The 26,908-nt window shown below is 38.7% G+C and overlaps 1 protein-coding gene across 3 annotated transcripts; it reads right to left on the bottom strand.

Moving 5' to 3' along the window:
* Positions 1–1,808: 1,808 nt before the first annotated feature.
* PUM3 (pumilio RNA binding family member 3) lies at positions 1,809–26,289 on the bottom strand. 3 transcript variants are annotated; one of them, XM_014880370.2, is made up of 18 exons: positions 26,134–26,289; positions 25,903–26,009; positions 23,676–23,858; positions 21,860–21,995; positions 21,087–21,162; positions 20,306–20,399; positions 20,038–20,104; positions 19,328–19,502; positions 17,621–17,724; positions 17,024–17,102; positions 15,248–15,346; positions 14,135–14,188; positions 12,521–12,601; positions 11,632–11,774; positions 10,736–10,958; positions 9,595–9,682; positions 7,665–7,755; positions 1,809–2,061 (listed from the first exon to the last, which is right to left on the bottom strand). In XM_014880370.2, exons 2-18 carry the CDS (start codon positions 25,997–25,999, stop codon positions 1,932–1,934), a joined length of 1,920 nt encoding a protein of 639 aa, XP_014735856.1. In that variant the 5' UTR covers positions 26,000–26,009; positions 26,134–26,289; the 3' UTR covers positions 1,809–1,931. The 3 variants fall into 3 exon arrangements, with proteins under 3 accessions (XP_014735856.1, XP_088012443.1, XP_088012442.1); XM_088156317.1 differs by having other exon boundaries at positions 26,202–26,273; XM_088156316.1 differs by having other exon boundaries at positions 26,148–26,268.
* Between the last annotated feature and the right edge of the window lie 619 nt (positions 26,290–26,908).

The raw sequence follows: 26,908 nt of genomic DNA, 5'->3' as shown, positions 1-26,908 counted from the left end.
AAGAAGTCTTGTTACTCCAAAAAAGCCAACCTGAACAAAACGTGCAACAGGTTCACACTGAATAATTGCGAAGTACGGCATCACAGAATCAATCAGTTTGGAAGGGACCACAATGGGTCATTTGGTCCAACCTTCCTGCTCAAGCAAGGTCATCCTAAAGCACTTAGCACAGGCTTGTGACCAGAGAGCTCTGGAATATCCCCAGTGAAAGGAGACTTCACAATCTCTCCAAGAAACCTGTTCCACTGCACAAAAAAACCTCTTCCTCATGTCCTGGTGGAACTTCTGTGCACCAGTTTCCACCCTCTGCCTCTTGTCCTATTGCTCAGCACCAAGAAGAGCCTGACTCCATCCCCCTGGCATCCCCCCTTTGGACACTCACAGGCACTGATGAGGTCTTTACTCCAGTGATTTCAAGGCTGAGTAGCCCAGTTTCCCCAGCCTTTCCCCATTGGAAGATGCTCCAATTTCTTGATCAACTTTGTAGCTCCAATTAGTGGTAGAGCAAAACAGGGAGGGCAAAAAAAATCCCCTTCTCAATTTTCAGGTTACTGAGGGCAATAATCTAATGTTTAGAACCTGGCACAGACATATGGGAGCAATTACATTAAGTCATAGCTAGAGAAGGTGCTGATAAACTGAATAGCAAACAGCCAAGTTAAGAATGTGTGCTTACATGAAGCTGTGCTTTGATTATCTCCTTTAACATCAGGGCCATACAGGTGCTCCCTAGACAACCACAGTATTTTACCTCATGCAATGCGTTCAAGTCTGAGTCTAACACTGGGTAATCTGGCTGTGGCGTGTGCTGAGTACTGCAGTTCCCAATGGTGGATGATGATGACCTCTGTCAGTAAACGCAGCAATTTAGGAGACTGATTTCAAGTATATAAATCATGGGAACTTTAACCAGTTTACTTAACCACTAGCAACCAACCACTGGTAGTTGTGTTGTACTTCATGTTGAGGAAGCTGTTACCTTCGGGGAAGCAATGCCTAAGTACCTGCTGTTACTAATAGAGCCATTTCTTGCCAAGCTAAGCAACAGTAAAGAGTGACTCCTACAGTTGGAGATTTAATCAATCAGATTCTCTGCTTGGATCAGCCTATCACCATGGCCTTGAACACCAGGAGGGTGGGTATTCTATGAATGCCTTAGGAAGGAAGTTTCAAATTTTTTTCTAAATGGAGAAAACAAAATATTGGCTTCATTTTTTCTATATCAAAATAAGGTATAGGAAAAATCAACAGGATACTGATTTGGTATCATGTGGAAGTGAATTCAACTCTCCTCCATTACCACAAAAAACCCAACACCCCCCTCCCCCCAAAATCCCTGGGGTTTATTAGGGCTTAGAAGTGTGTAGTTAGAAAGCTTTAGTGAAACCACACTGTGGTCCATTGAAACAGTCAGCTGTTCCTTCAGGACCTTCTCTGAAAAGTCAGAGACACCATTCTAATTTTATTTTTGTTACTTCCTAGGGACAATAGCCTCCATCACAGAGTAAGACTGGGACTTGTCTTCCTGGTTGTTGTATTTTTTTTTCAGGAAACCAGGAGGGAAGGGGATTAAAACAAATATAGTTGCACAAACACAGTAGGTCCAGAACAGATGCTTGTGTTTCTATGGTAACCATGGCACAACACATGCAAATTATAACAACACTTAAAACACTTTTTTCAAGTTATCAGTAAAGGTTGAATGTCTTGATTATGTGTTCAGAAGTTTCCATTAGCTCTTAAATCTTGAGATTTCAATCTCTGAGAACATCTTCTATTATGTACAACAGAATGAGTACAATGACAAGTTGTTTTAGAAATTATTTAATATACAAATGCATACACTGCTTCTGAAAACAGCCACGGTACAAAACCTTACCAAATCTCAGTTGATTGCATTGATGTAAATAATTATTTTAGGTTCATTTACACTAGGAAGTCAATTTCTCCAGTAATGCTTCTATTCCTTTTACATTTTTCTTCCGCTTCAGCTTTGGGATGAGCTTTTTTAGTCCTTTTTTGACTGTGCTTACCACCTTTTCATCAGTGCTTCGGAGAAGGCTGCAAGACACAGGAAAAAAATGAAGGATATCAAAGGTCAGCATGTAGGTTTATAGAAAAAGTAGTTGTCAATGATGGGAAACAATAACTATTTAATAGGATTATAGTTCAAGCCAGATACTATCACCTTGTATTACAAAAAAAAGTAAAACATTCCATAAAATATGAAACACCGAGTCAGAACACAGCCAACAGAGGACATATCAGTCAGCAAGGAACTGGTACCCCTACTCAAAGCATGTTCAAATACTGGGACTGACCAGGCTGTTCAGGGTTTCACCCAGTCTGGGCTTCAAATCTGCCAGGCTGAGGACAGCCAAAACTCCCTGGACCCCAGTCCCACTGCTGCACCATCTTCATGGGGAAAATTATCTCCAGCCTAAGCTTCTTGTGTTCCAGCTTGTGTCACTGTGTCTTGCTGTCTACTCATACATTGCTGTGAAGCAACTAGCTCTCCATCCATCCCGTTGGTGCCAGGGATGCTATCAGGAGCCCACAGCTGCCCCTTCTCCCAGCTGAAACACACTAGGCCAGACTAGCCTCTCCTTCCAGGCCAAGGCACCCAGCCCATGACTATGCTGGTCACCCTTCACTGAATTCACTCCAGTTGTTGATGCCTTTCTTGTAATGGGGGTCCTAAAACTGAGTGCAGTGAAGTACATCTAATACACATCAAGCACCTTCACTACTGTACTTTCATGCTGCAGTTAGTGAAGAATGATGAAGCCTTACCAGTTTTGTCCTCCTTTTGGATACTACTTCTGGGAAACAAATCGTATTTCCCAGATAAATTCTCTTCCTCAGAAACAAAGAAATTCATCATAAGCTATAAAATACTATCAGTTTAGTAGTGACTTTTTCCCTTCCTTCAGTTAACAGTGAAATGTTCTTGGATTGAAATACAAGATTTGCTGAGTTAATGGCACACCTAATTTGCTACTTCAAAATGATGAGTGAACACTGCCTAGAAAAGTGCCTTCTACAGCCAGTTTGTGCAAAACAGATCAGAACTACAAATCTGACATACAAATACACTAAGACTGGAAACAAATTGTAACACCCGTGTGCTGGTATGAAGCAGGCTGCATGATATTAGAAGTCCTTACAATCCCTACGATTCTTCTGAGTGGCTCCTAAATTTGCATTGACCTAAAAGCTTGTTCCTTACCTACTTTTTAAACAATTACTAGACATGGCAAACTGAACTGAAGGAATTAAGGTATCTTAAGACGAGACTTAAATTATGTCTCCTTTGGGGCACCAAATCCTGTGCTGGATGGCAACAGTATAGAAAAGAAAAAGTGCTGGATGTCCATCTGTCAACACCACAACTTTCAGCTACTTAATTCCCAGATTTATATCTGTGACTATGACTTTACAAAAACCTTTAGCAGCAAATTGTGTTACACTTTTAGCTGTAAAGGTATCATTTAATCAAGAGGCCTTCTTTAAAACTGAATTAAACACAGCTAAGGGTGATATTTTCTCATCTCTTCTCAGAGTCATGTACCCCTGCTAAAAGCAGGAAAGTCCAGAATTCTGGGAAAGGACGTGCTGAACACATTGTAATTAACATGGAAAGGTATATATGTTTCACTCACCACAAGAGACGAGGACCACACAAAGCAGCAAGCCACTCTAGACTGCATTTTACTCATCTCTAAAAATGAATGTCAGCTTCTGACAGTTATACAGCTGCTTTCAAAATCATAGTAACCACAGGTATGTCAAGACAACATTCTTAATACAGAACATCTGCATGTTTGATAGCACAGCCAGAAGACCAACATAGTGACATAGTGGGGTGTTTTTAAATTACTCTTCTCCAAGTCCTCTAACATCTAGAAAGCTGGCACCTATGTATTTTATGGATGCAAAACATAACTTCCACAGATTACAGAAATAAAGGAAATCAAAAACGTATTTGGTGAAGTACCTTCTTATCCATTTTCTACCCTGATGCTACACATCATTTACAAATTTAAAAATATATAGAAAAATCATAATATAGGAATTCATATAGGCAAGCATCTATGACATTCATATCCTTAACACACATGTGAACATGCAGATGGTCCTCTCATTACCTTTGGGCTCCTCAAGATAGCACTAAGTCAGAACCAGGCCTTAGTATTGAGTAATTCTGAGTTTCAGATCTGCACATATGTGACAGATGGCTTCCAAAAGCCAACAACAAAACAAAAATCAATCATAGCTTTAGGAGGAACTAGCATTGTCTGAAAATTACCTCTGTCTGAGCATTTGAGATTCTCTATGACAAAAGATGTGTGTTGGTTTTATATGGCCTGGTTTTTGGTAGTGGGGGGGCAGTCACAGGGGCAGCTTCTATGAGAAGTTGCTGGAAGCTTCCACCATGTCCAGCAGAGCAAATCCCTGATGGCTCTGAGGACGGAAATGCTCCTGGCTAAGGTTGAGTCAACTAGAGATGATGGCAATGCCTCTGTGATGACATATTTAAAAAGAAATTCGAAGCGAAGTAGACACACATTTTTTTCCTATCCAGAGAAGAGGAGGAGGTGAGAATGTGTGAGGGAAACACCATGGAGACACCAAGGTCAGTGCAGAAGGAGGGGAGGAGCTGCTCCAGGCACTGGAGCTGAGATTCTCTGCAGCCACGGTGAGACCATGGTGAGGCAGCTGTGCCCCTCCAGCCCATGAGGATCCACAGGGGATGCAGAGATCCACCCACAGCCCGTGGGGATCCATGGAGGATGCAGAGATCCACCCACAGCCCGTGGAGATACACGGGGGATGCAGAGATCCACCCACAGCCCATGGGGATCCATGGAGGATGCAGAGATTCACTCACAGCCCGTGGGGATCCATGGAGGATGCAGAGATCCACTCACAGCCCGTGTGGGAGGTGCCCACACCAGAGAAGGTGGATACCTGCAGGAGGCTGTGATCCAGTGGGATCCAGTGGAGAGAGAGGGCCCTGATCCCAGGCTGGAGCAGCCTGTCCTTGGAAGGCTGCACCCCATGGAAGAGTGACCCACGCCACAGCAGTTTTGGGAGACCTGTCTGCCTGTGGGAGGGACTCACATTGCAGCAGGTGTGGTTTGGCTGCTGCTTGTGAGATTGGACCCACGCTGGGGAAGTTCACAGAGAACTGTGTCCCATGGGAGGGACCCCATGGTCTCACAGGGGAAGGACTCCTCTCTCTGAGCAGTGGAAAAAAACCTTGGTGATGAACTGAGCAAAACCCTGACGCCCTGTCTCCCTGCATTGTCAGTGGGATGCAGGGAGGGACTTGGGGAGAAAAAGGTGGGGCTTTTTTAAGGGCTTATATTATTTCTCATTATCCTCCTCTCATTCTGTTAGTAATAAATTCACTTTCTATCTTTAAGTTAAATGTGTTTTGCCCTTGGAATGTTTTCTCCCGGTCCTTATCTCAACTCATGAACCCTTTGATAACTTTTTTTTCTCTCCTCTGCCCAGCTGTGACAGAGGAGGGTAAGCATGCATCTTTCATGCTTTTCGTGCCTGCGATTTGGCCAGTGTCAAACCACAACAAGAAGTATCTGGGTTTTTTAAACTCAACAATTACTTTATGTTAAACTCCCCCCCAACCCCCACTGTTACTTTACACCGGACTAAATTAACCACTGCTGTACAATTTAGGTAATCTCTTGGCTTCAGTGCATGCAGTTAAAAAAAAACGCGATTAATTGCTATGTGATAGTAAAGTAAGGAAGTGTCGCATGAAATGAAACAAAAGGAGATCATTATGTTTGTGTGTTCTCAGATGCCCAAAAAGGACATTATGCCTAAGAAGTCATCAAGAGAAGTTCATTTTACAAAGGATTTAGATTTAAGTGAAATAAACCAAACACTACCAACAAAATTCCATCAAATGAACAAACACTCCTACAACATACTTTTTATGTTAAGTTTCAGTATGGGTGAAAATAGTGGAAGGTAAGATCCCCCGCTTGGTAACAAAGGACAGTTGTCAAGGCTCCACCTGGAGTGATATGAGTAACAGCAGAGCAGGAGAAAGACTGTCATTCCTCACAGACTTTTCCACAAAATACACCACTCCTGTGCTAGTTTCTTTAATGAGCAATTACCAGTTTCCTGTTTTATCTCTAAGTCTTCTTTGTCTATTAGAAGACTTTTGTCACAGTGATCACCAAACAGTTACTAAAGTGTTAAATACTGGAAAAAATCTATCCATTTACTTTACAACTTTATTTGGACAATCCCAACAGCTTAGTACATACACCAGCAAGTCACGTATTAAATGAATCTGTTCAGCCTTGACTTAAAGGAAAAATGTCCAAGCATTAATATTGTGTCAGTGAACAAGCCTTTCTAACAAAAGTTCATTGAACATCTGTGCACAGGATCAGATAACTTAAAGGCATTAGGTGCATTTATTGAATCCTAAAGGCCTGATACAAGAGGCAAAGAAATAGCCTTATCATTTTGGCAGCTGAACAATCTTAACAGCCACACACATACGACTAGTAAGATGTTGTGTGAACTGCTTTTGTTCCTGGATTGCAACTTTCTACTATCAGTTCTTCCACTAGTGATCTGAATGACAATGACTAAAAAAAGTTATAATTAAACTCAGATTAGCTAACAGATGTGAAAATGGCTCTGGATTCACAAAATTGCTTTGGAATTTTAAAAGAGCAGGAACATCAAAGTAGCCCCACTCTAAACTGATACAGACCAGAGATGGAAAGCAAACACCAAGGAATCTATTGTTACTTTACAAGAGAGAAAAGTGGAGCAGAAAAAAGAGATCAAGGGCCTTAATGCTCAAAATCATGTTGTCTGTTTGAATTGCTGGCTAAAGTTGGCTGTGAAAGTCTTTATGAGGTGCCAGAAGGGCAAGGCTGATACACAAGTTCCAGAACACAGACCACACACTTCAGGTTATTGGGTTTCTATGAGCCGATACTGACAGTTAGCTACAAAGTGAAAGCAGTGATGATGATATTAACGCTGCAGTTCACTCTTGATAAAACAAAACGCTAATGTTAATCTGATCCCTGTGAGGTGTTTCTGATCTCACTAGTTACAAGATTCACTGCTTCAAATTTGTGAACCAGTTAGCTCATCATAGGCCTTTGCACAATCTATTCTTATGTATGATCTCTTCAGACACTTCTCCACTTCAGTATGAGAACTTTTTAGGCTTTGCAATTAAGGCATCAACACAAAACAATAATTTACCAAAACAAACAACACAAAACCATTTCCAGATTTTTGAATGCTACCACCAGTCCCAGGTATTCTAAAGGTTATTATTTTATTGTAGCTATTTGTGGACTGCACTTCTGAGAGTTTTGTGCTTGTAAAACAAGACATGGTAAGCACAATTTAAAAAATAATTTTGTTTTTAATCTTCAGATTTTCTGATATGGAGCTGCTTCCTAGTACTAAATGGAACTCAAAGAATAACCTGTGGAAACTCTGGTTTGAATTCTTCTAATCCCTGTTTTATTCAAGACTTGCCATTTGCATTCAAGATAGCACACACTGAATGTAATTTTGTTGGTGGAAATTTCAACTGGTGTTCTTTCAGCTGCAATGTGGTCTAATCAGAAGTAGTCATATGCCTTACTTACCAACAAAGAATAATGGCACCTCGATTTACTTCTGCCCAGGTCTTCAGATTCTCAATACCAACATGTTCCACCAGTGTTCTTCCAAAGCAAACTGCAAAATGTGGGAAAGAAGCAGGGGAAGAAAAAAATGAGACAATTATCTTTCTACAAAGAAGCCTGTTGAAAGTTCGCTGTAGTTTTGATTTAATCAAATAGTTTTTAGTCCCCCAAGTATTCACAAAGTTCTGCTCCCTCAAAATAATGGACTGCTCTATGCAATGCAAACCTTTATAGATATTAGACTACTTCTATGTACTGCATGGAATTTGTTAGACAACAGCAGCACTGTGTGACAGTTTACTATTATAAAGTATGCAAACTTGTTTGTTTTTTAAAAAGGGCATGAAAGGCTATTAACAGCCTTACAAAAGCCATCCAGTCCAAAGACAGAACTCAACAAGAATCACAGAATCATTCTGGTTGAACAGATCATTGTAAGCAATATACTAAATACATAAACGCCTCTGTAGGAAAATGCTCTATGCATCTGACTCTACAACTGAAGGTAAAGAATTTGAACAGAAGTTACTTAAAATTTCAGAGCTAATCCTTTATTGATGCAAAAACCGTCCTTTTCAGCTGTACTGATGCTCCAGGGCTCTATTTCTTCAGTGGCTTTGAAAGCCTAAATTGACTTCAGATTCATCACACTAACCTAGGCTGACTACAAGGCCCCAGCAGAATTTAAAGAACTGAACTGCATGGAAACTGTTCTTACAACTTGGCATGCTGAGCAAACTTACCAGTTTGCTGGTAACAATGCAAAAGACCCCAACAAACACCAGCCTCCAAACACTGAAGCTATTTTTCACTGTCACTTTCGATCCTAATTCCACCTGATGAGAGGTGAGATTTTATACAACTTATTCCCCACGTGTTAACGATTTGCTTGGGGTTTAATGACAATTAATAAACTCAGAGCAACAATTCTGAATGGTACTTTTTGGAGGAAACCAACGGGAACAGTATGTGATTAAACCGGAAATGGTACATTTTTTACAGAAATAAATCCACATTACTATCAACATTTCAGATAGGCAAGTCTCTGAAAGACACTCATAAAACTTCTCCTTTGCACATTTTCAATGATCTGCTTGAGAAGTGGGAAAACAGTCTACTTTCAGAAACATTTAATAAAGCATAACAAATTTTAAAAGGAATACCTGAATTAAGCAAGTGGAAAAGGAATAAAAAGTTTAACATGATCTGATAATTCTACATAGAAAAACCTATTACACACAGAGAAGTTCCTTCAGATTACATTTTGCCAACCACATGCTTTCATCTTTTGAGCATTTTGTATGTGAAAAAGTAATCACTATTAGGATAGAGTGATACATACAGAAGATTTTACAGTTACATAATAACATAAGTTTAAAAGCTAAATTAAGATGAGAACATCTGTGCCCAATATCTGCCTTATGGAACATAAACTAGCAAAGATGTCCTATTTTTGTGCACAAATTATTTTAGTAACAGTTACAAAGCATTAACCCAGCAGCACTAATGAACACAGTAAAGATTACAGCCTGGCTTACAAGCACCAATGAAATAGGGGTTCCTGTAAGAAAGACTTTACTGTTTCTAGTATTATCCTTAAACTACTGTGTAATTTACCAAAGCTATCAAGACATTTTAAGGACAGAAATTAACTCCACCATTAAAGCCCTGAGAAAAAAGCCCAACCACTGCTTGCATTGCAAAGAAAGCAAGTATATCGTTGGCTTCTGTCTGTATAGCAGCTCACAACAGCAAAAAGATAGAAACAGTAACATTAAATTTTCCACATACTAGAATACTCAAAGAAATAACTGCAACAATCTTATTTAAAGTCAGATAGCAAATTACTCTGAAGTCAATCTGAGCAAATAAAGCTGTATTTCCAACATACCTTCTTTTCCACTCTCCCTCATTTTTTCATCTTGCTCTATTAACCATTTCAAAACTAGATGGCCTGCTGGATGTTCTGCAATGTGAAGCTTTAATGGAAACAGACAAACCAAATTAAAACAAAATTATTTAGTGATGTTGGTTCAAAATTCAGTTACATGTCTGGCCATAAATATTTCTGCTTGGTTTATTTATTCACGCTGCCATCACACTGATTCACTGAGTCATGACTTATACTAATATCAATAAGTTTGATGCAAATTTATGGCTACTCATTCAAATTTACCATTTTAACCCTCACCATTTTTCCTGCAACATTTAACTTTCAGTAATATAAACTGTATCAACCAAAATTTCATCCACTCTTCCAAGGACTTCATTCTTAATAAACAGAACCTCCTGGTCATACTGCCTCTGCCAGAACTTCCAGACCTTTCACACTTCCACACTTGAAAATCAACTACAGTATGGTTCACAGAAAGTCACAGAAAACATGTGTAGTTCACATTAAATTTCATAAAATGTGTATCAAAGATTGCAAAACACAGAGCTACAACACCACAACTATCTGGAGAATATCTATCTTAAATATAGCATACTTTGTATTTTTTTGCTTTCTAGTCTGTGGACACATATGTGATTGAGTTTAACAAAGTAGAGGAGGGGAACTCTTTGAATAGAAGGTCATACTGTGAAGACAAACAGCTCTTATCTAAGATCTTTCCTTGCACGGAGATATGCACTCCTGAAAGGGAAGAGATCCTGTTCCTCTCAGTGTAAACAGTCAAATGACCTACAGAACTTTTCTAAGTGCTTGATTGCAGTGATAACATTAAAAGACAGACTGTGTAACATGCTTGTCAGCAACCCTCCCACTGAGTGTTTAAAGGAGTTCTGAAGATTGAAGATCACGAAGCACCTTGCCCTACAACTCATATGAAACGCTGGCTCAAGCCACCATCACTCTAGATGCACTAATAATAAACTATGAAGTCCACAAGTCAGAAAACAGGATCACATCTATGTCCATGTGCTATCAGGGCAGTACACTGATGTCTTACATAAAGGAAAACATGACCAGAATTCATTTTAGTAATGCAGAAGATCTGCAAGATCTCAGCACCTTGTCTTCTGCACGTTACCTGTCCATCACGGCCCCCTGGAACCAGCTCTTCTGCTGCTAACTTAGCAATTGCATCGAGCGTAGGCTGGATGTCACCAAGAGCTGTTCTTAAAATATCAGCAACCAAAACAAAAGTAGCTTTGTCTATCACTACTTCTTGGGTATGCTCTTGCAAATATTCCAGCAGAGGTGAGGAAATGGCTTCCAGAAGTTCATGGCGACGGAGTTCAGTATTCTTCTTACTGATGAGAGAGACAGCACATTACTGCACAAGACTTGCACTGTACGCACATCAAGTAACAAGAAATTTCAGAATGCATATGCTATTTGAGACATTTAAATTACTGCTAGATTCAAATACAGGCATTATTGTTCCCTCTGTTTCATGTACAATTAAACGTATGTTGGACACAGAATTTAAGAACACATGGAGTGAAAAAGTGTTTAAAGCTGAGTGTCTCAAAACCTCATAAAATTTTTTCTTGTTAGTAACATTTACTATTTCTTTTCATTTTGTTATCTCAGCTATGGAGATGTATTTTTTACACAGCTTACTAGTCATCTAGAATTGCTCCTTCTTCAAAAGCTGGTAAGCATCAATGTCAATACCAGATATTAAAATCAAATTAACAATTTCCATTTTTATTGCTAGATTTTGAGATATACTTTTACGCTACCCAAATCACCAGTAATGCATAATACAAATTTTCTTCTATACTAAATTTGATACATCAGCCTACACACAAAATATATCACAATATTTGCCCTTTACAAAAGGGTCGAACATATTATTTTTATATATTTACATTACTTAGACTTATTACAAAAAAAAGTTGAAATTAAATAAAGACAAAAAGTTGCATGACTTCTTCCAGACTCTTAAGAAAAAACATGTCATCTTCATATCTGAGTTACCTATATGCATTTCCATCTCCCTGTTGCAGAAGTGTGATGATTTCTGGAACAAAATGTGCAGGATCCCTAGGACTTAGCAAGTACAACAAGACCTTCTTTCCATATTTGTTGTTTATTATATCGGGCAAAGAAGCTTTTATTTCCTGTGAGAGTAAACAAATCACAACAATACATTAATGAAATAACAGTTCTTGGTCACTATCAGTATCAGAAATGTGAAGAAGTACCATGAGAAACTCTAAAGGAGAGAGACATGCTATCTCTTGTTGGTAATGTCTCCATCTTTTTGGAGTCCTCTTGAAAGAGAGGGATTTTGTGCTAAAATCTGCCTGAATCCTTACACATGCCAAGTGCTCCATTTATAGATCCAATCACATAAAGAAGTTCAAAGCACCACACATAGACTTTGGTCCAGGATTAAGACTCCGTGGACCTGAGAAATGAAGATAAGAAAAAAAGACTTTCCTCAAAAGAATTTAAAGAACTTAAAACCCTTCTTTCTCTACAAATTCTCAGCCATACTGCCAACTCACATAAATTATGAATTTTGCAATACTACCAAAAATTCCAAACCAACAAAAAAAGCTAATTTTTTTAATGGACAAAATGCTGATCTCTGTAAGGTATTTTTGAAGTCTAATTGTTCTTTGAAATAATTTTAAAAATTGGTTTCCTCTACCGAATATGCCTCAGTGCTTGATTTTAAGATGCCCCAACTCATCATCTGCTACTAGTTTTCATTCAGTATCTGAAGAGCTGGTTTTGATCCTAACATTTTCTTTCCCCATTTCCTGCCATCCTTTCCCATTCCTACTTTCATCCTCCTATACACTGACAAACATACTGACACTACTTAATATACTACTTTAGGAGAAATTAAATTACTTACTGATATAATTAACTGCTTCACAAGTTTAGTATCATCAATGCAATCAAATGCTGCCAGCAAGACTAGATGAGAAAATTCACCCTGCAAAGATGAAATATCAGAAACCAAATACAGTAATTTTTTATTAATATACTGAGAATCAGGATTTCTGAGGGTTTGTCTCAAACATAACACGATATGAAGCACAAGCAAATTCTGACAACTGTCATAGAATGAAAGAAGTCCAACATTTAAGTTTCTCTCTAAAAGCAAGGCTCGTTAAGAGAAATATGTTGTCAAAATAAAGGTAGATCTTCCATTTCAAGTGGATATACTGCTTTATCACATTCAACCTATTAGCCTAATCCTACTGTATTGTCAACATTTGAAATCAGCATTTTCCCTACAGCAACATTGCATACAGACTTAAATTCTATTGTAGATTTGTTTAAAATTGAACTAAGTCCCGTATAATGTTTCTGGAGATCTCATATCTCTGTAATGAGCCCTACAGCCTCTACTGCATTGCTGGAGATCAAGTCTCAACTCAAAGGGGCACGACCAAATGCACTTGTATGTCAGTGAGGCTCTACATCAAAGTGAAGCCAGATTTTCTGTGCTCCAACTATTATCTACCCACTGTCCCATATTTCCATATAATTTATAAAATTAAACAACTAATTTATTCTAGTGGAAAATTATGGAAAGAAGCGTTACTTAGAACAGTGGCCTGCAAAGCGGGTTGCACAAGACAATCCATTGTGATGCAGAAAGAAAATAATTTTTGGCACCAATAATAAAAAAATAAAAACGGCCTCTGATTATTTTTATCTCATCCTTTCAAATGTTTTATTTCTGTGTATGCTTTATAATGTAAAGTATTATAGTAGCAAAGGCATGCAATTTATACATAAATATATATATATATATGTTAAGGATGCATGCCCAGGATGTGATCAAAATGTTTGAAGGCCACTGATTGAGACCACAATAACTGTCAGCAAATAAAAAAGCCCACAGCAACCAGGAAGGGAAGTTTAAAAAAAGCTCTTCTTTACAGCTGCGGTTTTGCCCAACTCCACGAAATCTGGTTTCAACTGTTACTCTGCTGGTGTTGCAGTCTCCAAACAAAAAGGTTATTCTTTAAAAAATAAAACAGGCTGATTCCATTGTATGCCAATGTATTTTGAAGCTTCCTGACTTGAAAAAAAATACTGAGCATCTTCTAAGAAATTTGATGTTCAAACAGCCTTTTCAATGACATCTCCAACACATCTTGATTTTTCTTCCTCTTCTTTATACAGGCTGCTTTACTCTGAACCAATAAGAATTAACCAATGAGCCACATGAAGATGCAATACAAAGATGGGAATCAACAAAATAAAAAGCAAAGAAAACTGAGGAATAATAATGAACTCAGCCATAATGAAGCATAGTACTACATGTAGTGCCCACAATGAAGCTTCCTCACGTGTCTCTAAATATTCTACAGGGTTCAATTATTTTATATTATCTAATACATCACTGCTATTTTAAGATCTCAAAGGTGTTCCTAGTACCAAAGAACATTCAAGCTATCCTCAATCACATCAGTAGTTTCAGAGACTATGAAATAAATGGTTAATGACCACTCACCGTTGCTATTTTTTCAACATATGTCTTCATAGTTTTCACAATGACTTTTCTGTCCTATCCAAAAGGAAAGGGGAAACTCAAATGAGCCTAGAATACCAGTGATTCTGAGTAACTAAGCTGCTATTTACACCTTTCAAAATGATAATCTTCAATTTGCTTTATAAAGCAAAAGCATTTACCAAAGACTCACACACATTCTATTAGTTTACACCTAGAGCCAGTGTGAAAAGTTAAACCTGAATTGTGACTTGATTTCAGAGAGATCCTGTGGCGTATTTGCAAGTCCAGATCACCAATAGGAGATGCCAAGAAAATTTGGAAAAAGACACAGTAAACAAAAAACCCCAAACCACCACATATGTTCACTCATATTTTGTTCATTAATTAAAAAATGCATTTCATCTCATTTGGATAGAAACATATTCAACAGGACATGAAACTCTAGCTTGTTTTAAACCTCTATTACTTTCAAGAATATTTTGTTTCCTCCCTGTATTTTTGGCTCTTGAAATCACTGCCCAGTGTTCTTTTGATCCATTAGTATACCTAGATCCTAGGAACTTAATTTTTTTTCTTCATTCTTTAACAAGTGAACTGTTTTAATATGTCATCTTTTTTATTTTTTAATACAGAAAAACATAGGAGGCATTACAGCACTTCCAAGACAAGATGCCATACATTACACCAAAAATATTTCTGGACACTGTATCAGCATATGGAAATAAAACACACTTTCTATAATATTTTGTAAGTCTCGGCATTCCAAAGTCAAACATGGTTTCACATTATGATTTCTTTACTGACCTCTCCCTACTGTAAATTTTGCTTACATTAAGAAACCCATGGCACAAATGAAACGCCAATAACCTTACAATGGAAAAATTACTCCATGTGTCACTGCAAAAACCTCTGCTAAAAATAAAAGGAGATACTTCCACTAGCTCTAATGAAAGCATTTGATTCACAAAAAAACACTGCTTAAGTCTGCCAACAGATAAAGAGGGGCCAGCTTTTAACCTTGCTCTCAACTGCTAATTGCATGAAAATGTGCACAAGCAGAAGGACCCATGTGGGCAGTCAGAGAAGACTAAGTAGAGGGAAACCAAACATTACCTTGGGAGTGCCATGCCACAAACAGTGCATTGCTACTCGGGCTCCATCGTGAGTGTGTGCCAGGTAGATGACAGCCTCTCTGATAGCTTCTATCATTTCCTGGGGAAGAAAAGGCGATAAAGCAAAAAGATGAAAGAAAAGGCTTGAGGAGCTCAAGGCAGGTGGGCGAGGACCTGAAAGCATTATTTTGTCTGCCCACACTATACTGCATCACTGGCTCTGCAGAATCACTCTAATTTCCCTGACCTGTGAAAAACTGCCTCAAGAGGAGTCCAAAAGACTGTAAATGACACAAGCTTTCTCTCTTTAAAACTACACTGCTCATCATAATCATGCCATGAAATCACAACTGTACTGAAGCTTGTCTGCTGTCCTGTTAAAAAAATTCAAGAAAGGGTGCTCAAATCTGAGACAGAAACTAGAGAAAAAGAGACTAATTTAGGAAGAAATCTTTGAAGCTGTGTAGCTGCGCAGATGTGTATTCATACATACAGAGTACTAGCCAGAAAATAAGAAAAACTAAAAAGCCATTTAAGCACCAGATTACATTATAAATCAGATATTACAAGACACAGCCAAAAGCTGTGTCTTCATATCAAAGGAATGAGGTTTTCTGAAGCTATCTGACAATACCATCAGCCAAAGAAACAAATCAAACCAAATCAAATTACACTCTCTTGGGTTACTTAGATATTACTTCTGTTACTATCCAATAGATTTCCTGGAAACGCAGCTCCCACCTATGCCTCTTTTTATCCCGTCCTTCTTGCTCTCTAGCCAAAGGCTCCAAGCATTTTACCAATTATTTACAAACTCCTCAGTCACAACACAGCTGGTGTCACTAGCTGTAAGCACAGGCAGGAACAGATATGCAGAAGGGGTTTCCAAACCCCAAAGAGCACGTCCATATACCAGCACATTTGCACAGAAAGCCAAGCAAGGAGATACGCCCTTATTCCCCTGATTCATGCAAGCCTGCGAATCCAAAAGCATTCTCAGACACAGCATTACATGAAACCATGCACAGGAATGTTCTGGGCTCTGAAAATCTGGACTCAGAACAGGCCACTTCCCTACCCTTAGCTTTGGGTTTGTTAACAGTAACAAAGAAGTATTCAGGAGTCCAGTCTGGCAGAAAAAGGCAAGAGGCAGCAAGTGTAGAAGGCTCTGCCTGACTTGAAGTGAGATGTTTCTGAGCTGCAGAAACAAGGCGAGTCTCAGAGACACACCTTGAAGACAGCTGAAGTCAAACAGGATACCACCTTAAATCATATCACATTACACAGATGGATTTAGGTCTAAATATAAAAGTGTTTGACGTAATCTTAAATCTGCACTTTAATATAGATATAGCAGACAAAGTTTTGGCTGCTGACAGAAGGGCCTATCTCATTGTATTTTGGTCAAGAAATTCTTGGACAATTACTGCAAGTTTCTAAGAAACTACACATTGGAAAGCTAGACTACTGCAAGCAATGGTCCTCACTTTAATTATTCCCCAGCTACTAAGAAGGATCATTTAGCAGGAAGAGAGGAAACATTAGAGTCATCTCATTTTTTTTTAAATTCAAGTATCACAAAACACTACTGTGAAAGTTCACTGTGACTATAAATCTCCATACAACACTACTCTCCAATCATCTATCTAGAATCACCAGATGTGTAGAACTCTACCAACGAAAGATGTGTATTTTTGTCTAGTCAACTTACAACATTTTCACAAGAAGACAGAAAACATTCCACGGAAAGGCAAAAGAATACGAAAAAGATACTTACAGATCTTTGTTTTGGAAGAGCGTAAGTGAAGAAGTCCAAAAACACTTTATGTACCAGTGAGTGCTTGATCACCGCCTCTCTGTATTTGGAAAGATGAAATTAAGCAACAAGTTTCCCATAAATAATAATTTTCAATTATGCTAGCAATACCTCATTTGTATTTTAAAAAGCTAGGCAGCATGGTGAGCAAAAAACATACAGTCATTTTGGATTCAGATGTTTAACATTTACAATACGTGGAAGATTCAACCAAAACCTACAAATTATAGAACCTGTTTTCTCATAAGGACGACTGGAGAAGCACATAGAATAATGCACTATAGAAATACATCAAAATGCAACATTTCTACCAATTGTCTGACTGAGACAGGGGACACTTTAATTCACAGAAGTGGAGCTCAAAAGTAAGGTAAGATATTCATTATGACACATGGGACAAAACTACAGACTATTCAGCACAGCAATATTACAGCCTAAAAGACTGTAAGTGTCACACTGTCATCTGAACTTACAAATTTACCAGTGCCACTGTTTGTATGTCAGAAACAACCTGGTTTGTATTAGATTGTCACACCTTCAGCCAATTTTTGTCCTTACTTTTGTGCCATTGGTGTAAGAATCTGCTTCATTTCATCCAAGATGGCCTCCCTCTTTTCAGGCTGAGCTTCTAGCACTTTATCCAGTGTTGGGAAGGCTGGTGTCTGAAATGGATGCACATCAGAGATTTAATCGTACCAGTAAGTATCAGAGTTCACAGAAAATTATAATGCTTAGACCTTTCTCAATCAAATGTCATGAATATAAAAAACAAAAGGAATTTTCTGCAAAACTAAAAATGTTAACCATTTTAAAAATAAAAAGCTACCTTTTCTGAGTATGTCAGAAGCTGTACACTTAAGTTTCTACAAATTAAATATTCCTCATTAGCAAACAAAACTCACCTTTATAGTCTGAGCTGCTTTTTGCAAGTTTTATCAGCAAAATACACAAAACTGGCATTGTGTTAAGATGCTCCTGAGCTAAGTAGAAATCCTGATTTATGCACACAGAGGGCAACACAACAAGTTAATCAACCACGAAGTTCACAAAGGCCTGAGAAATTCCAGCTCAGGAACAGCAGAGAGGAGAATTATATACCATATACCTCACACACAGAAATACCTCCTGGTATCTTAACAAAAGAATTATACTAGTAACTCTTTTTAAATAATCTGTTGTTACAAGAGAAGTCTAACTGGATAGACAATTAGAAGAAATATTTTTTAAACCATCCATGCTACTTTTTAAAGTCTACACTGCAATTTTTTATAAACCTGCATTTGTGCTGAACCTCGGTTTTGCACCACAATGCATATACTTAAAGCAGTTATGCCAAAAATAGCAGAATGATGGAAGCTAATACTGCATTTGAGTTCATGGGCTGTTAGACTCTCAGTACAAATCACAGCCCATAATCACAACAAACATGCCTCTCTACTATTCAGTGTTGCAGAATGCCTAACTAGAACTTATAATAACCTGTTAAGAAAATACAGGGTCAGGAATGAGCTGTTAATTTTTTAAGATGATTTTAACAGAAATCTTGAGTAAAGTGAACAGGTGAAAAAGTCATTGGAGTGAAGTTTGTAATTGTGTAAAACAGTTCTGTACTTTGTAGCAAAATTCCTAATGGATACCAACTTTCCAAGTCAGAAAAAATGAAAAACAGAATTCAAAAGAATGGAGGTTTTAGTTTTTAAGAAGGTTCCAACTGCCTGGCGAGGATCTACCATAGACCTAGGCTTCAGTGGAGTTTGGACTGAAGTCCTACAGTCTCCACAGGAAAAGAAAACAAAGAGAAAAACTAAGCCTAAATGGAACACTGTATGTGGATACTGGCCCATTCTGCCCACACTCAGTTCTCACGAGATATAAGGAAGCTCTGACACAAGAGTCATCTACAGTATTAATGAAGAATTATGCCTAAGTCTCACCTCAGCAAGGATGATTTCAGCCTAGGCACTATGAGAACTGACACTATATAAGAACAAACTGTCTTTGCTGAGCAGAGAGCAATCATATACATGAACATGGTATATTTTACATAGTTCAAACTAAAAAAACCCACAATTTCACCTAAACTAGAAATATAAAAGTAATCATTACATTTAAACATGCTAAACTAGACTGCCTTTGGAAAGCTAGCAGACTAGCTGACAGAAAGAAATGTAATCAGAAGAAATTGTAGGCAAGACGGGTAAGGCATTACTAACACAATACTTTATGGGCTAAACTATCTTAAACTATAAAGTACTGAAATACCACCTTGTAAACCTGGAAAGTGTTCCCATATAGTTCTTCTGTCAGCATATTCCTCTGCTCCAGAATGGCTTTGTCATTATATGCATATTCCACTACAGCAGATGCTTCGGCATGACGTAGCATTTTTTTCACATGGCCTTTAAAACCTTTTATTATTTCTGCAACTTGTGCTTTTGTCCTGTTTTATAGGGAAATACAAATGGCAAGAGCTAAAACCTCTAGAGATAAGCATACCTATTGATGGTTTTATTTTTAGAAACACGTTTAGGCAGTACATTTTATCATAGAAACAATGAATCAGCCTTATAGCACTTGGGAAAATATAGAACAAAAGCCAGGAATTTGGAGAAATTGTAAGGCATTTCAAGGGAAAGTAAACAGTGAATAAATTCTAGAGAATAATGTATGCCATCCTGAAATGCTTAGCAAAGAAAATTTCAAGAAGCCAGTGTTTTATATACAGCAAAGATCAACTCTGAGCATACATCTAACCAATTTTTTGTCGTGCTTTCCTTGACACGTACTGCATTAGCTTTACTTCTTGCAAAAGAAAAAATACTGTTAGCACTCCCCTGCCTTTATTCTATTACATTACAAAGATGTTTCCAGAGACATATTTTTATTCATGATCGATCCACTACAGATTAAGAAGCAGCATTCACACTGGAAATGAAACAACGTAACACTGATAAAGAAATTCGCTTGATACTCACCCATACATAAGAAACTTCTTCACAATATTTCTGGAATATTTTGACTTGCTCAACTCTATTAGGCTATCTAGAAGAAGGGAGAAGCATTCAGCTGGTTTATTTTTCACTGCATTAACTCTATGAAACAATATGTCATTATTTAAATAAATATAGAGTTCACTAGAAATGATGCATCAGTTCAAAAAAAAGCAAAAATATTCAAAACAATATCATTTGTTTAAATGCATCCTAACCACAACGCAGAAGCATGTAAGTAAAATTAAAATACCTTTCAATTCTTCGAATGTCTCTTGCCTTTGCTTCTCATTACCATACTGAATAAAGCACTGGATCACTCGGGTGGAATCATGCGCAAATGCCAGCTAAAAGAGAGACATTTCGTTACTCTAGGCCATTCAAAAGGCAGTATGCACCATAACTGTCTTTATGTATGTGCTCTCTGGTATAGTTTCATGCTACACGTAATGCCAATTATAAAATTAGAAAAGCAGTTACCTGCTTAGAACAAACCAAGACTTTTGGGCTTTTGCCCCTTCACAAGTACTCTATCAAAGAAAATACAGACAACAGCTGCTGACAATTAAGGACAAGTATCGAGGTTTTTCATACTGAAATAAAACCATTAAATGGTATCTCCATTTTGTTCCTCTCCTTTATAATTTCAGAGTAAGTGTGGTGGAACAGTTCCACTTCAGCATGAAATACGAAAAGCTGAACATGCTCTTCACTGCAAATTCATACATTTCAAGAATAAAGTAGAAAAACTATTTAGTATAATTAAGCATATCTAATTTGCCTAGAAAATTGCAAAGCAACATTGTAACTAATCAAACCTCAGAGTTCCCGAACCCTAGCTAACATCAATTTCAGGGGACTAAAGCTACTTGGCAGCCTTTTACAATTGCCAGCTGACAAAAGCATCCCAGGACTACTGTCCTGAAACACAGGTGCCAAATGCAGTCTTTCAGCCCTGTTTTTATTCTTCTTACTCACAAGAGTTCTTTAAAGATTTTGTGGATTTGTGCACTATGCCATTAGTTTTTTCTTACATTTTTAATCTTCCCATGAAGAAGCTTCTGTAGTTCATTCATCAGCTTTTCTCGTTTCTCCTTATCACATTTCTTCCTACAAGCAAAAAAAAACCTAGTAAAACAATTCTAATTGAGGAAGCAACTTTTTTGTAGTATGATTCACTTATAACTACAAATTAAGAAGCAAGACAGTAGTAATGAAACCAGGATGGCTTTTGCCAGTCCAAATTTACACTGTCATTCATTAACCCTGTACAGAGATATGATTAAGCTGCTTTAGTTTGCGGTAATCAAACCAGAATTCCACACTTTAACGTTGTTCTTTTTTTGAGTAAAATAATTTTTGAAACAAACTCAAATTTGCAGTCAGAGTTGCTTACAGGTCCAAAGACCTGTAAGCATGCAAAGCACAAACACTTAGACCAAGCAAAATTAACTTTTCTTGCTGACAGGGGCACCAGTTCTAGAATTACATCCTCAGAGAGACAATGACGCTTCACAAAAAACTCATGCAGTAATCCCACTGCAGGATCAGGGTGAATCATGCTCTGTATTTCAGGGTTAAAAAAAAAAAAAAAGGCGATTTCTTAAGCAATTACTTACAAATTTATAAATTTTAGCCTAAAATTCAAGTTCAATCCAAACATTCCTAGGACCATGAGTTACCACACTCTGAACTACCTACAAGATTGCATGCAATGTTCCTGCTCACCCAAAGAGACTCAATTTATATAATTACAAGATGATAAAGAGGCTAAAAGTAAACAGAGTGGAAGAAAAAAAATCATTACCTTCTCATGCTTTCCCATATTTGTTTTGATTTTACAATTATGTCATAATTACTTTTATCATTAATTTGTCTAGTTTGCTTTAACTCTTTCTTTTTCTTTTTGAAGTCATCCCATTTTGGCTTCTTCGAATCTGATCCTTAGGAAAAAAATAAATATATTTTCTACAGTTAATAAAAGACCAGCAATAGAATTCTTTACCAGCCTAAACTGTGGCAGTTCTATGACTTGAATCACTAACAATTCAGGACCAACTTGCAGTTACTCAGCTAGCTAACATGAAATTGTAAATATTGAATAAGTATCCTAAGCTAGCAATCACCACTTTTAGACTACCAGAAGAACAAAGCAAACAATTAATTTTCCTCAAAACTGTAACAGGATGCATCACAAATCTCTTAATAGCTTGAAAATTGACTGAAGATGTACTCAGCAACTCTGGCTGCCCCAATAATTCTCCTGTTTTAGTTCACTCTTAATTCATGTATACCTTTTCCCTCTCAAAAGGAGAACCCTAAATCAAAGATAAGTATCTGAAACTCAAAAATGAAGAAAAGCTAAACTCTTTTTACATGCCTAATCTTTTTACTCAGTCAAATTCCTTAAGCATGGAATTTTACTACACAACCACTGTACACTGCCCATACAACAAATTTGGGCAAAATAACGTTATAAAAGGGCCACAAATCATGCGTTAAAGACACAGTCTTAAATTTTCAGAGCTTAAAGCACTGTTTATTGGTATTTAGCAGCATGTACTTAACTGTTTGACCCATTCAAAAACCCCTTCCTTTTTATAACGCATATTATTGATTTTTATACCACTGTCCTAAGTGATTACAAGAAAAGCTTGTAATGCTTTGAGAGCAGTGCAATACACAGAGGCTTTCATTTACTCTTATGAGTAACATTTGAAAGTTTGCTATGGGTTTCATTTTTTTAACAGCCTAATAAAAACATTCTACTGTTACTAGATTTTCAGACATCTAGTGCATATTCCATGTGAATCCATTCTGCAAATATGCAAGAACAGCAATAATAAATACTCAACATAATCTACTGTCCTTCAAATAAATGACATATTTCTGCAGAACTTCAGAACCCCTCATTTAAGATTCCACTTGTCATTTTATAACACTGATTAACTGCCCCAGTAGAGATTTACTTAAGAGGAGAGGACGGGAAAAGATTAAGATCTCAAGCAGAATGAATTAATTTGAAAAATAAATTCATTTAAACGTGATAAAGCCAGACAACTATTTAGGCTTTCTGTATAAACACCAGAAAGAAAAACAGCTGTAAAACATGCAAAAGCAGCTATTATTATTTATAGCATTATGCTTTTTTTCTCTTAAAGGATGTGACCAGATAGTCTGGACCACAGAAAGGAAATAATGTAAAGGTTAATCAACTTTGTTGCATGAATTTCTATTCCAAAGCTTATAGCAAGTACTTTTAGAACAGTCCAAAACACACAGCTCTGTGTTTGCAAATCGTGTAATAATTGCCAATTTCTAGCTAACCACTTAACAGTGACATTAAAATAAACAGAGCTTTAGGATGGTATGACAATTTTAAAATTTGTTACTGTGTCTTTACTTTTGACTTCCAAGAAAATTCCAAATTGTTGATTTTCATGACTTCAGCCTCAAGCTTAGGCAAATAAAGTAATTTTTCCCAAAGCAAAGATTAAAAAGGAAGTAAACCTGTAATTATTCAGCCAATTTGGAAAGGCACACAGAAAGAGAAAGCTCTAGATGAACAATGTGTTTCCCAAAACCTGGTTCCCCTTGATATCCAGGCTTAAAAATCTGCTCACCTCCCTCTTCACTATCCTGGAGTTTTCTCTTCTTTGCAAACTTTTCTGGTTGCTGTTTATTCTTGAATTGTTTGACAGTAGCTTTTCCAGGTCTTATCTGTCCTTTAACAAATTTCTTGGAAATGGATTTAGGCTTTCCTTCCTCATCTCCTTTGTTAAATACTTTCTTTGGTGGACCTGAATCTATTAACAAAAGCAACAGAAATTAAAATGCTATCATACAGCTATTACTCTTCAAAATAAAAAAAAATAAAAATTGACTGCAACAAGAATTAAACTACTTTGTAATAACAATTCTGTATTCAACAAAAATTCTAACATGCTTCTCAAAGCTGGTGTTTTCACTGCAGTCCCTGGGTATGTATGTTTTCTCTCAGTAAGTTTTGCCCAGGCATTATTTTCTGGGCAGCAGTGTAACAGCTCAGGCATAAAAAGGATTATTCTATATTTTGAATTTCACCATCCCCGACATCAAAGTCATCAATCCCTAAACTTTTCAGAGTTCATGATCAGAGCTGTTTCAACATCATCTGTTCTAAGACAGCAGTGAAAGGTATCTTCTCAATCTAACCCACAGCAGGTTCCCACCTAACTTCACCTCTCAGACAATTTTGTCTTAATGTAGGAATGCCAAGTCTAGAATCAAAAAGTTATCAACTTCAAATTTTTAACTTAGAATATTTTAAGTGAATCAAACAGAGATGAAGGGCTTGCAATGCAATCTATTTAAAGCATTTCAGCAAGTTAGTGGCTCATACAGTCAGTACAGTTTTGAATACAAGACACAGTTATAGAATGGCTGTAGTTGGAAGGCACTTCTCAAGTCATCTGCTCCAACTCTCCTGCTCACACAGGGCCACCCAAAATCAGTTGCCCTCGACCATGTCTGGGTAGCTTTTGACTATCTCTAATGTGGTAAACTTCACCACCTCCCTGGGCAACCTGTGCCCGTGTACAATCACTCCCAGAGTAAAACTGTTTTCCTGGTATTGAGAAGGAATCTCCTGTGTTTTAGTTCGTGCCCACTGTTCTCTGGTCCTGACACTGGGCACTACTACTGAAAAAGTCTGGCTCTGTCTTTAAACCCTCCCTTCAGACACCTGTACACATTGAGCAGATCGCCCTCAGCCTTGTCTTCTCTCTGGGACAGGCTGAACTGCCCCAGATGTCTCAGCCTTTCCTAAGAGAAGAGATGCCCTGGTCCTTTCATCATCTTTGCAGCCCTTCACTGAGCTCTCTCCAGCATGTCCACATCTCTATTGCATCAAAGAGCCAGAGCTGGGACACAGCACTTCAGATGAAGCCTCACCAGGGCAAGGGTCACAGCCCTCAATCTGCTGACAGCACTCCTCCTAATGCAGCCCAAGATCCAGCTAGCCACCAAGGCATATTGCTGGTTCAAGTTCAACTCCGATCACCAGAAGCCCCCGGGATTTCCCCAGTATTTTCAAGTGCACGGAACTGTTCCCCTCAACCTGCAGGACTTTGCCTTCACTCCTTGATGAACTTCACCAGGCTTCTACCAGCCCATTTGTCCGACCTGCTGACATCCCCCTGGAGAGCAGCACAACCCTCTGGTGCATCTAACACTCCTTGCAATTCTGTGTAACCCGTAAATCTGAAGACGCTACACTCTGCCCCATCATCCGGGTCCTCCATGAAGCTGTTGAACCAAACTCGGCTTTGTATTGACTCCTGGGGTCCACTGCTCATCAGTGGTCACCAGAGAGCATACCAGTCTCTGGACCCAGGCGTTCAGCCAGTTTTTAATCTACCTCACCAATTGCTCTTGCAGCCCTTAATTCTTCAGCACCTCTGTGAGGATCTCAAAGGAAAGACACTGCCAAAGTTTTACTGAAGTCCAGGCATACGACACCCACTTCTTGTTGCTCATCTGCCAAACTAGTCGTTCCAAAACATGAATTTACCAAGAGAGAACAAAAAAAAAAAAAAAAAAAACCAAAAAACAAAAAACAAACAAACAAAAAAAAAAAAAAAAAAAAAAAAAAAAACAAAAACAAAACAAAACAAAACAAAAAAAAACACCAAAAAAAAACCCACCAAAAAAAAAAAAAAAACCAAAACCAAAACCAAAACCAAAAAAAAAAAAAAAAAAAAACAAACAAAAAAAACCAAACAAAAAACCCCCCAAACAATTCCAAGCATGCCAGTAAACAACCATAACCATTCAGTCAGGGCTCCTACTGACGACCCTTTGCCTTCTTACCATTATCCTTTTTAAACTTCCTTTTCCAGTGCGGCGCTTTTCCACGAGGTCCTTTTCCACTCTTCCCCATGAACTTCTTTTTACCCTTGTTCTCCATCGCGGCAACACTGCAAACGGAGCAAGAGACAGCATTACTGAACCGCCGCGGCTCCCCCGCGAGCAGGAGACAGCCTGCGCCTCCTGGTTAACACCCATGGCGAAGGCACACCATCCCAATGGACGGTGCGGTACCAGAGGCCGCGCACAAGCAGGGAGAGTCGGCCAGGCACGCCCGCAGTCGCAGCCGCCCAGACGCGCACCCTGGCCCGGTGGCGGCTCCCGGACCCGCCGCTCCCACCGCACACGTGCGTCTCGACCGCGCCTGCCGGCTGCGTGCGCCGGGCGCCGCTCCCCATTGGCCGCCGCGCTGCTGCCGCACGACAGTGCCGCGCTGCCGTGCCGTACAGCGCGCCGGAGCGCCTCGGAGCCGCCTGCTGCGCGGCCCCTCCCTGCTGAGGGGCTGGGACAGGTCGGGGACGCCCGCAGGGCTGCGGCTCTGCGGAGAGCCACCTGGCGGGAAACGCGCGTCCGTGAGCCAGCGGTGTGCCGTTCTGGGCAGTGGTATCCTGGGAGGCATTAGGAACAGTATTCCCAGGAGGTGGAAGGAGATGATCCTTTCCATCTGCGCAGCCCTGATAAAGCCTTACCTGGAGTGCTGTGTCCAGTTCTGGGCTCCTTGGGACAAGAAAGACATGGAGCTACTGGAGCAGGTCCAACAGAGAGCAAGAGAGGTGACTGAGGGACTGGACCATCTCTTAGAAGGGAAGGCTGAGAAAGAGAATTCTGTTCATAGAATGTGCTGAGTTGGAAGGGACTCAAAAGGATCATCAAGTCCAACTCCTGGTGCTGCATAGATAACCCCTAGAATCACACCGTATATCTGAGAGCATTGTCCAAATGCCTCCTTAAATGCCTCCATCAAACTTGGTGCTGGATCTACTGCCCTGGGGAGTCTGTTCAGTGCTCA

The sequence above is a fragment of the Sturnus vulgaris genome, chromosome Z (assembly GCF_052056855.1).
Source record: "Sturnus vulgaris isolate bStuVul1 chromosome Z, bStuVul1.hap1, whole genome shotgun sequence".
In the NCBI taxonomy this organism is placed as follows: domain Eukaryota; kingdom Metazoa; phylum Chordata; class Aves; order Passeriformes; family Sturnidae; genus Sturnus; species Sturnus vulgaris.
The sequence above is the reverse complement of the archived record's forward strand: the minus strand, read 5'-3'. Positions and strand labels throughout refer to the sequence as shown.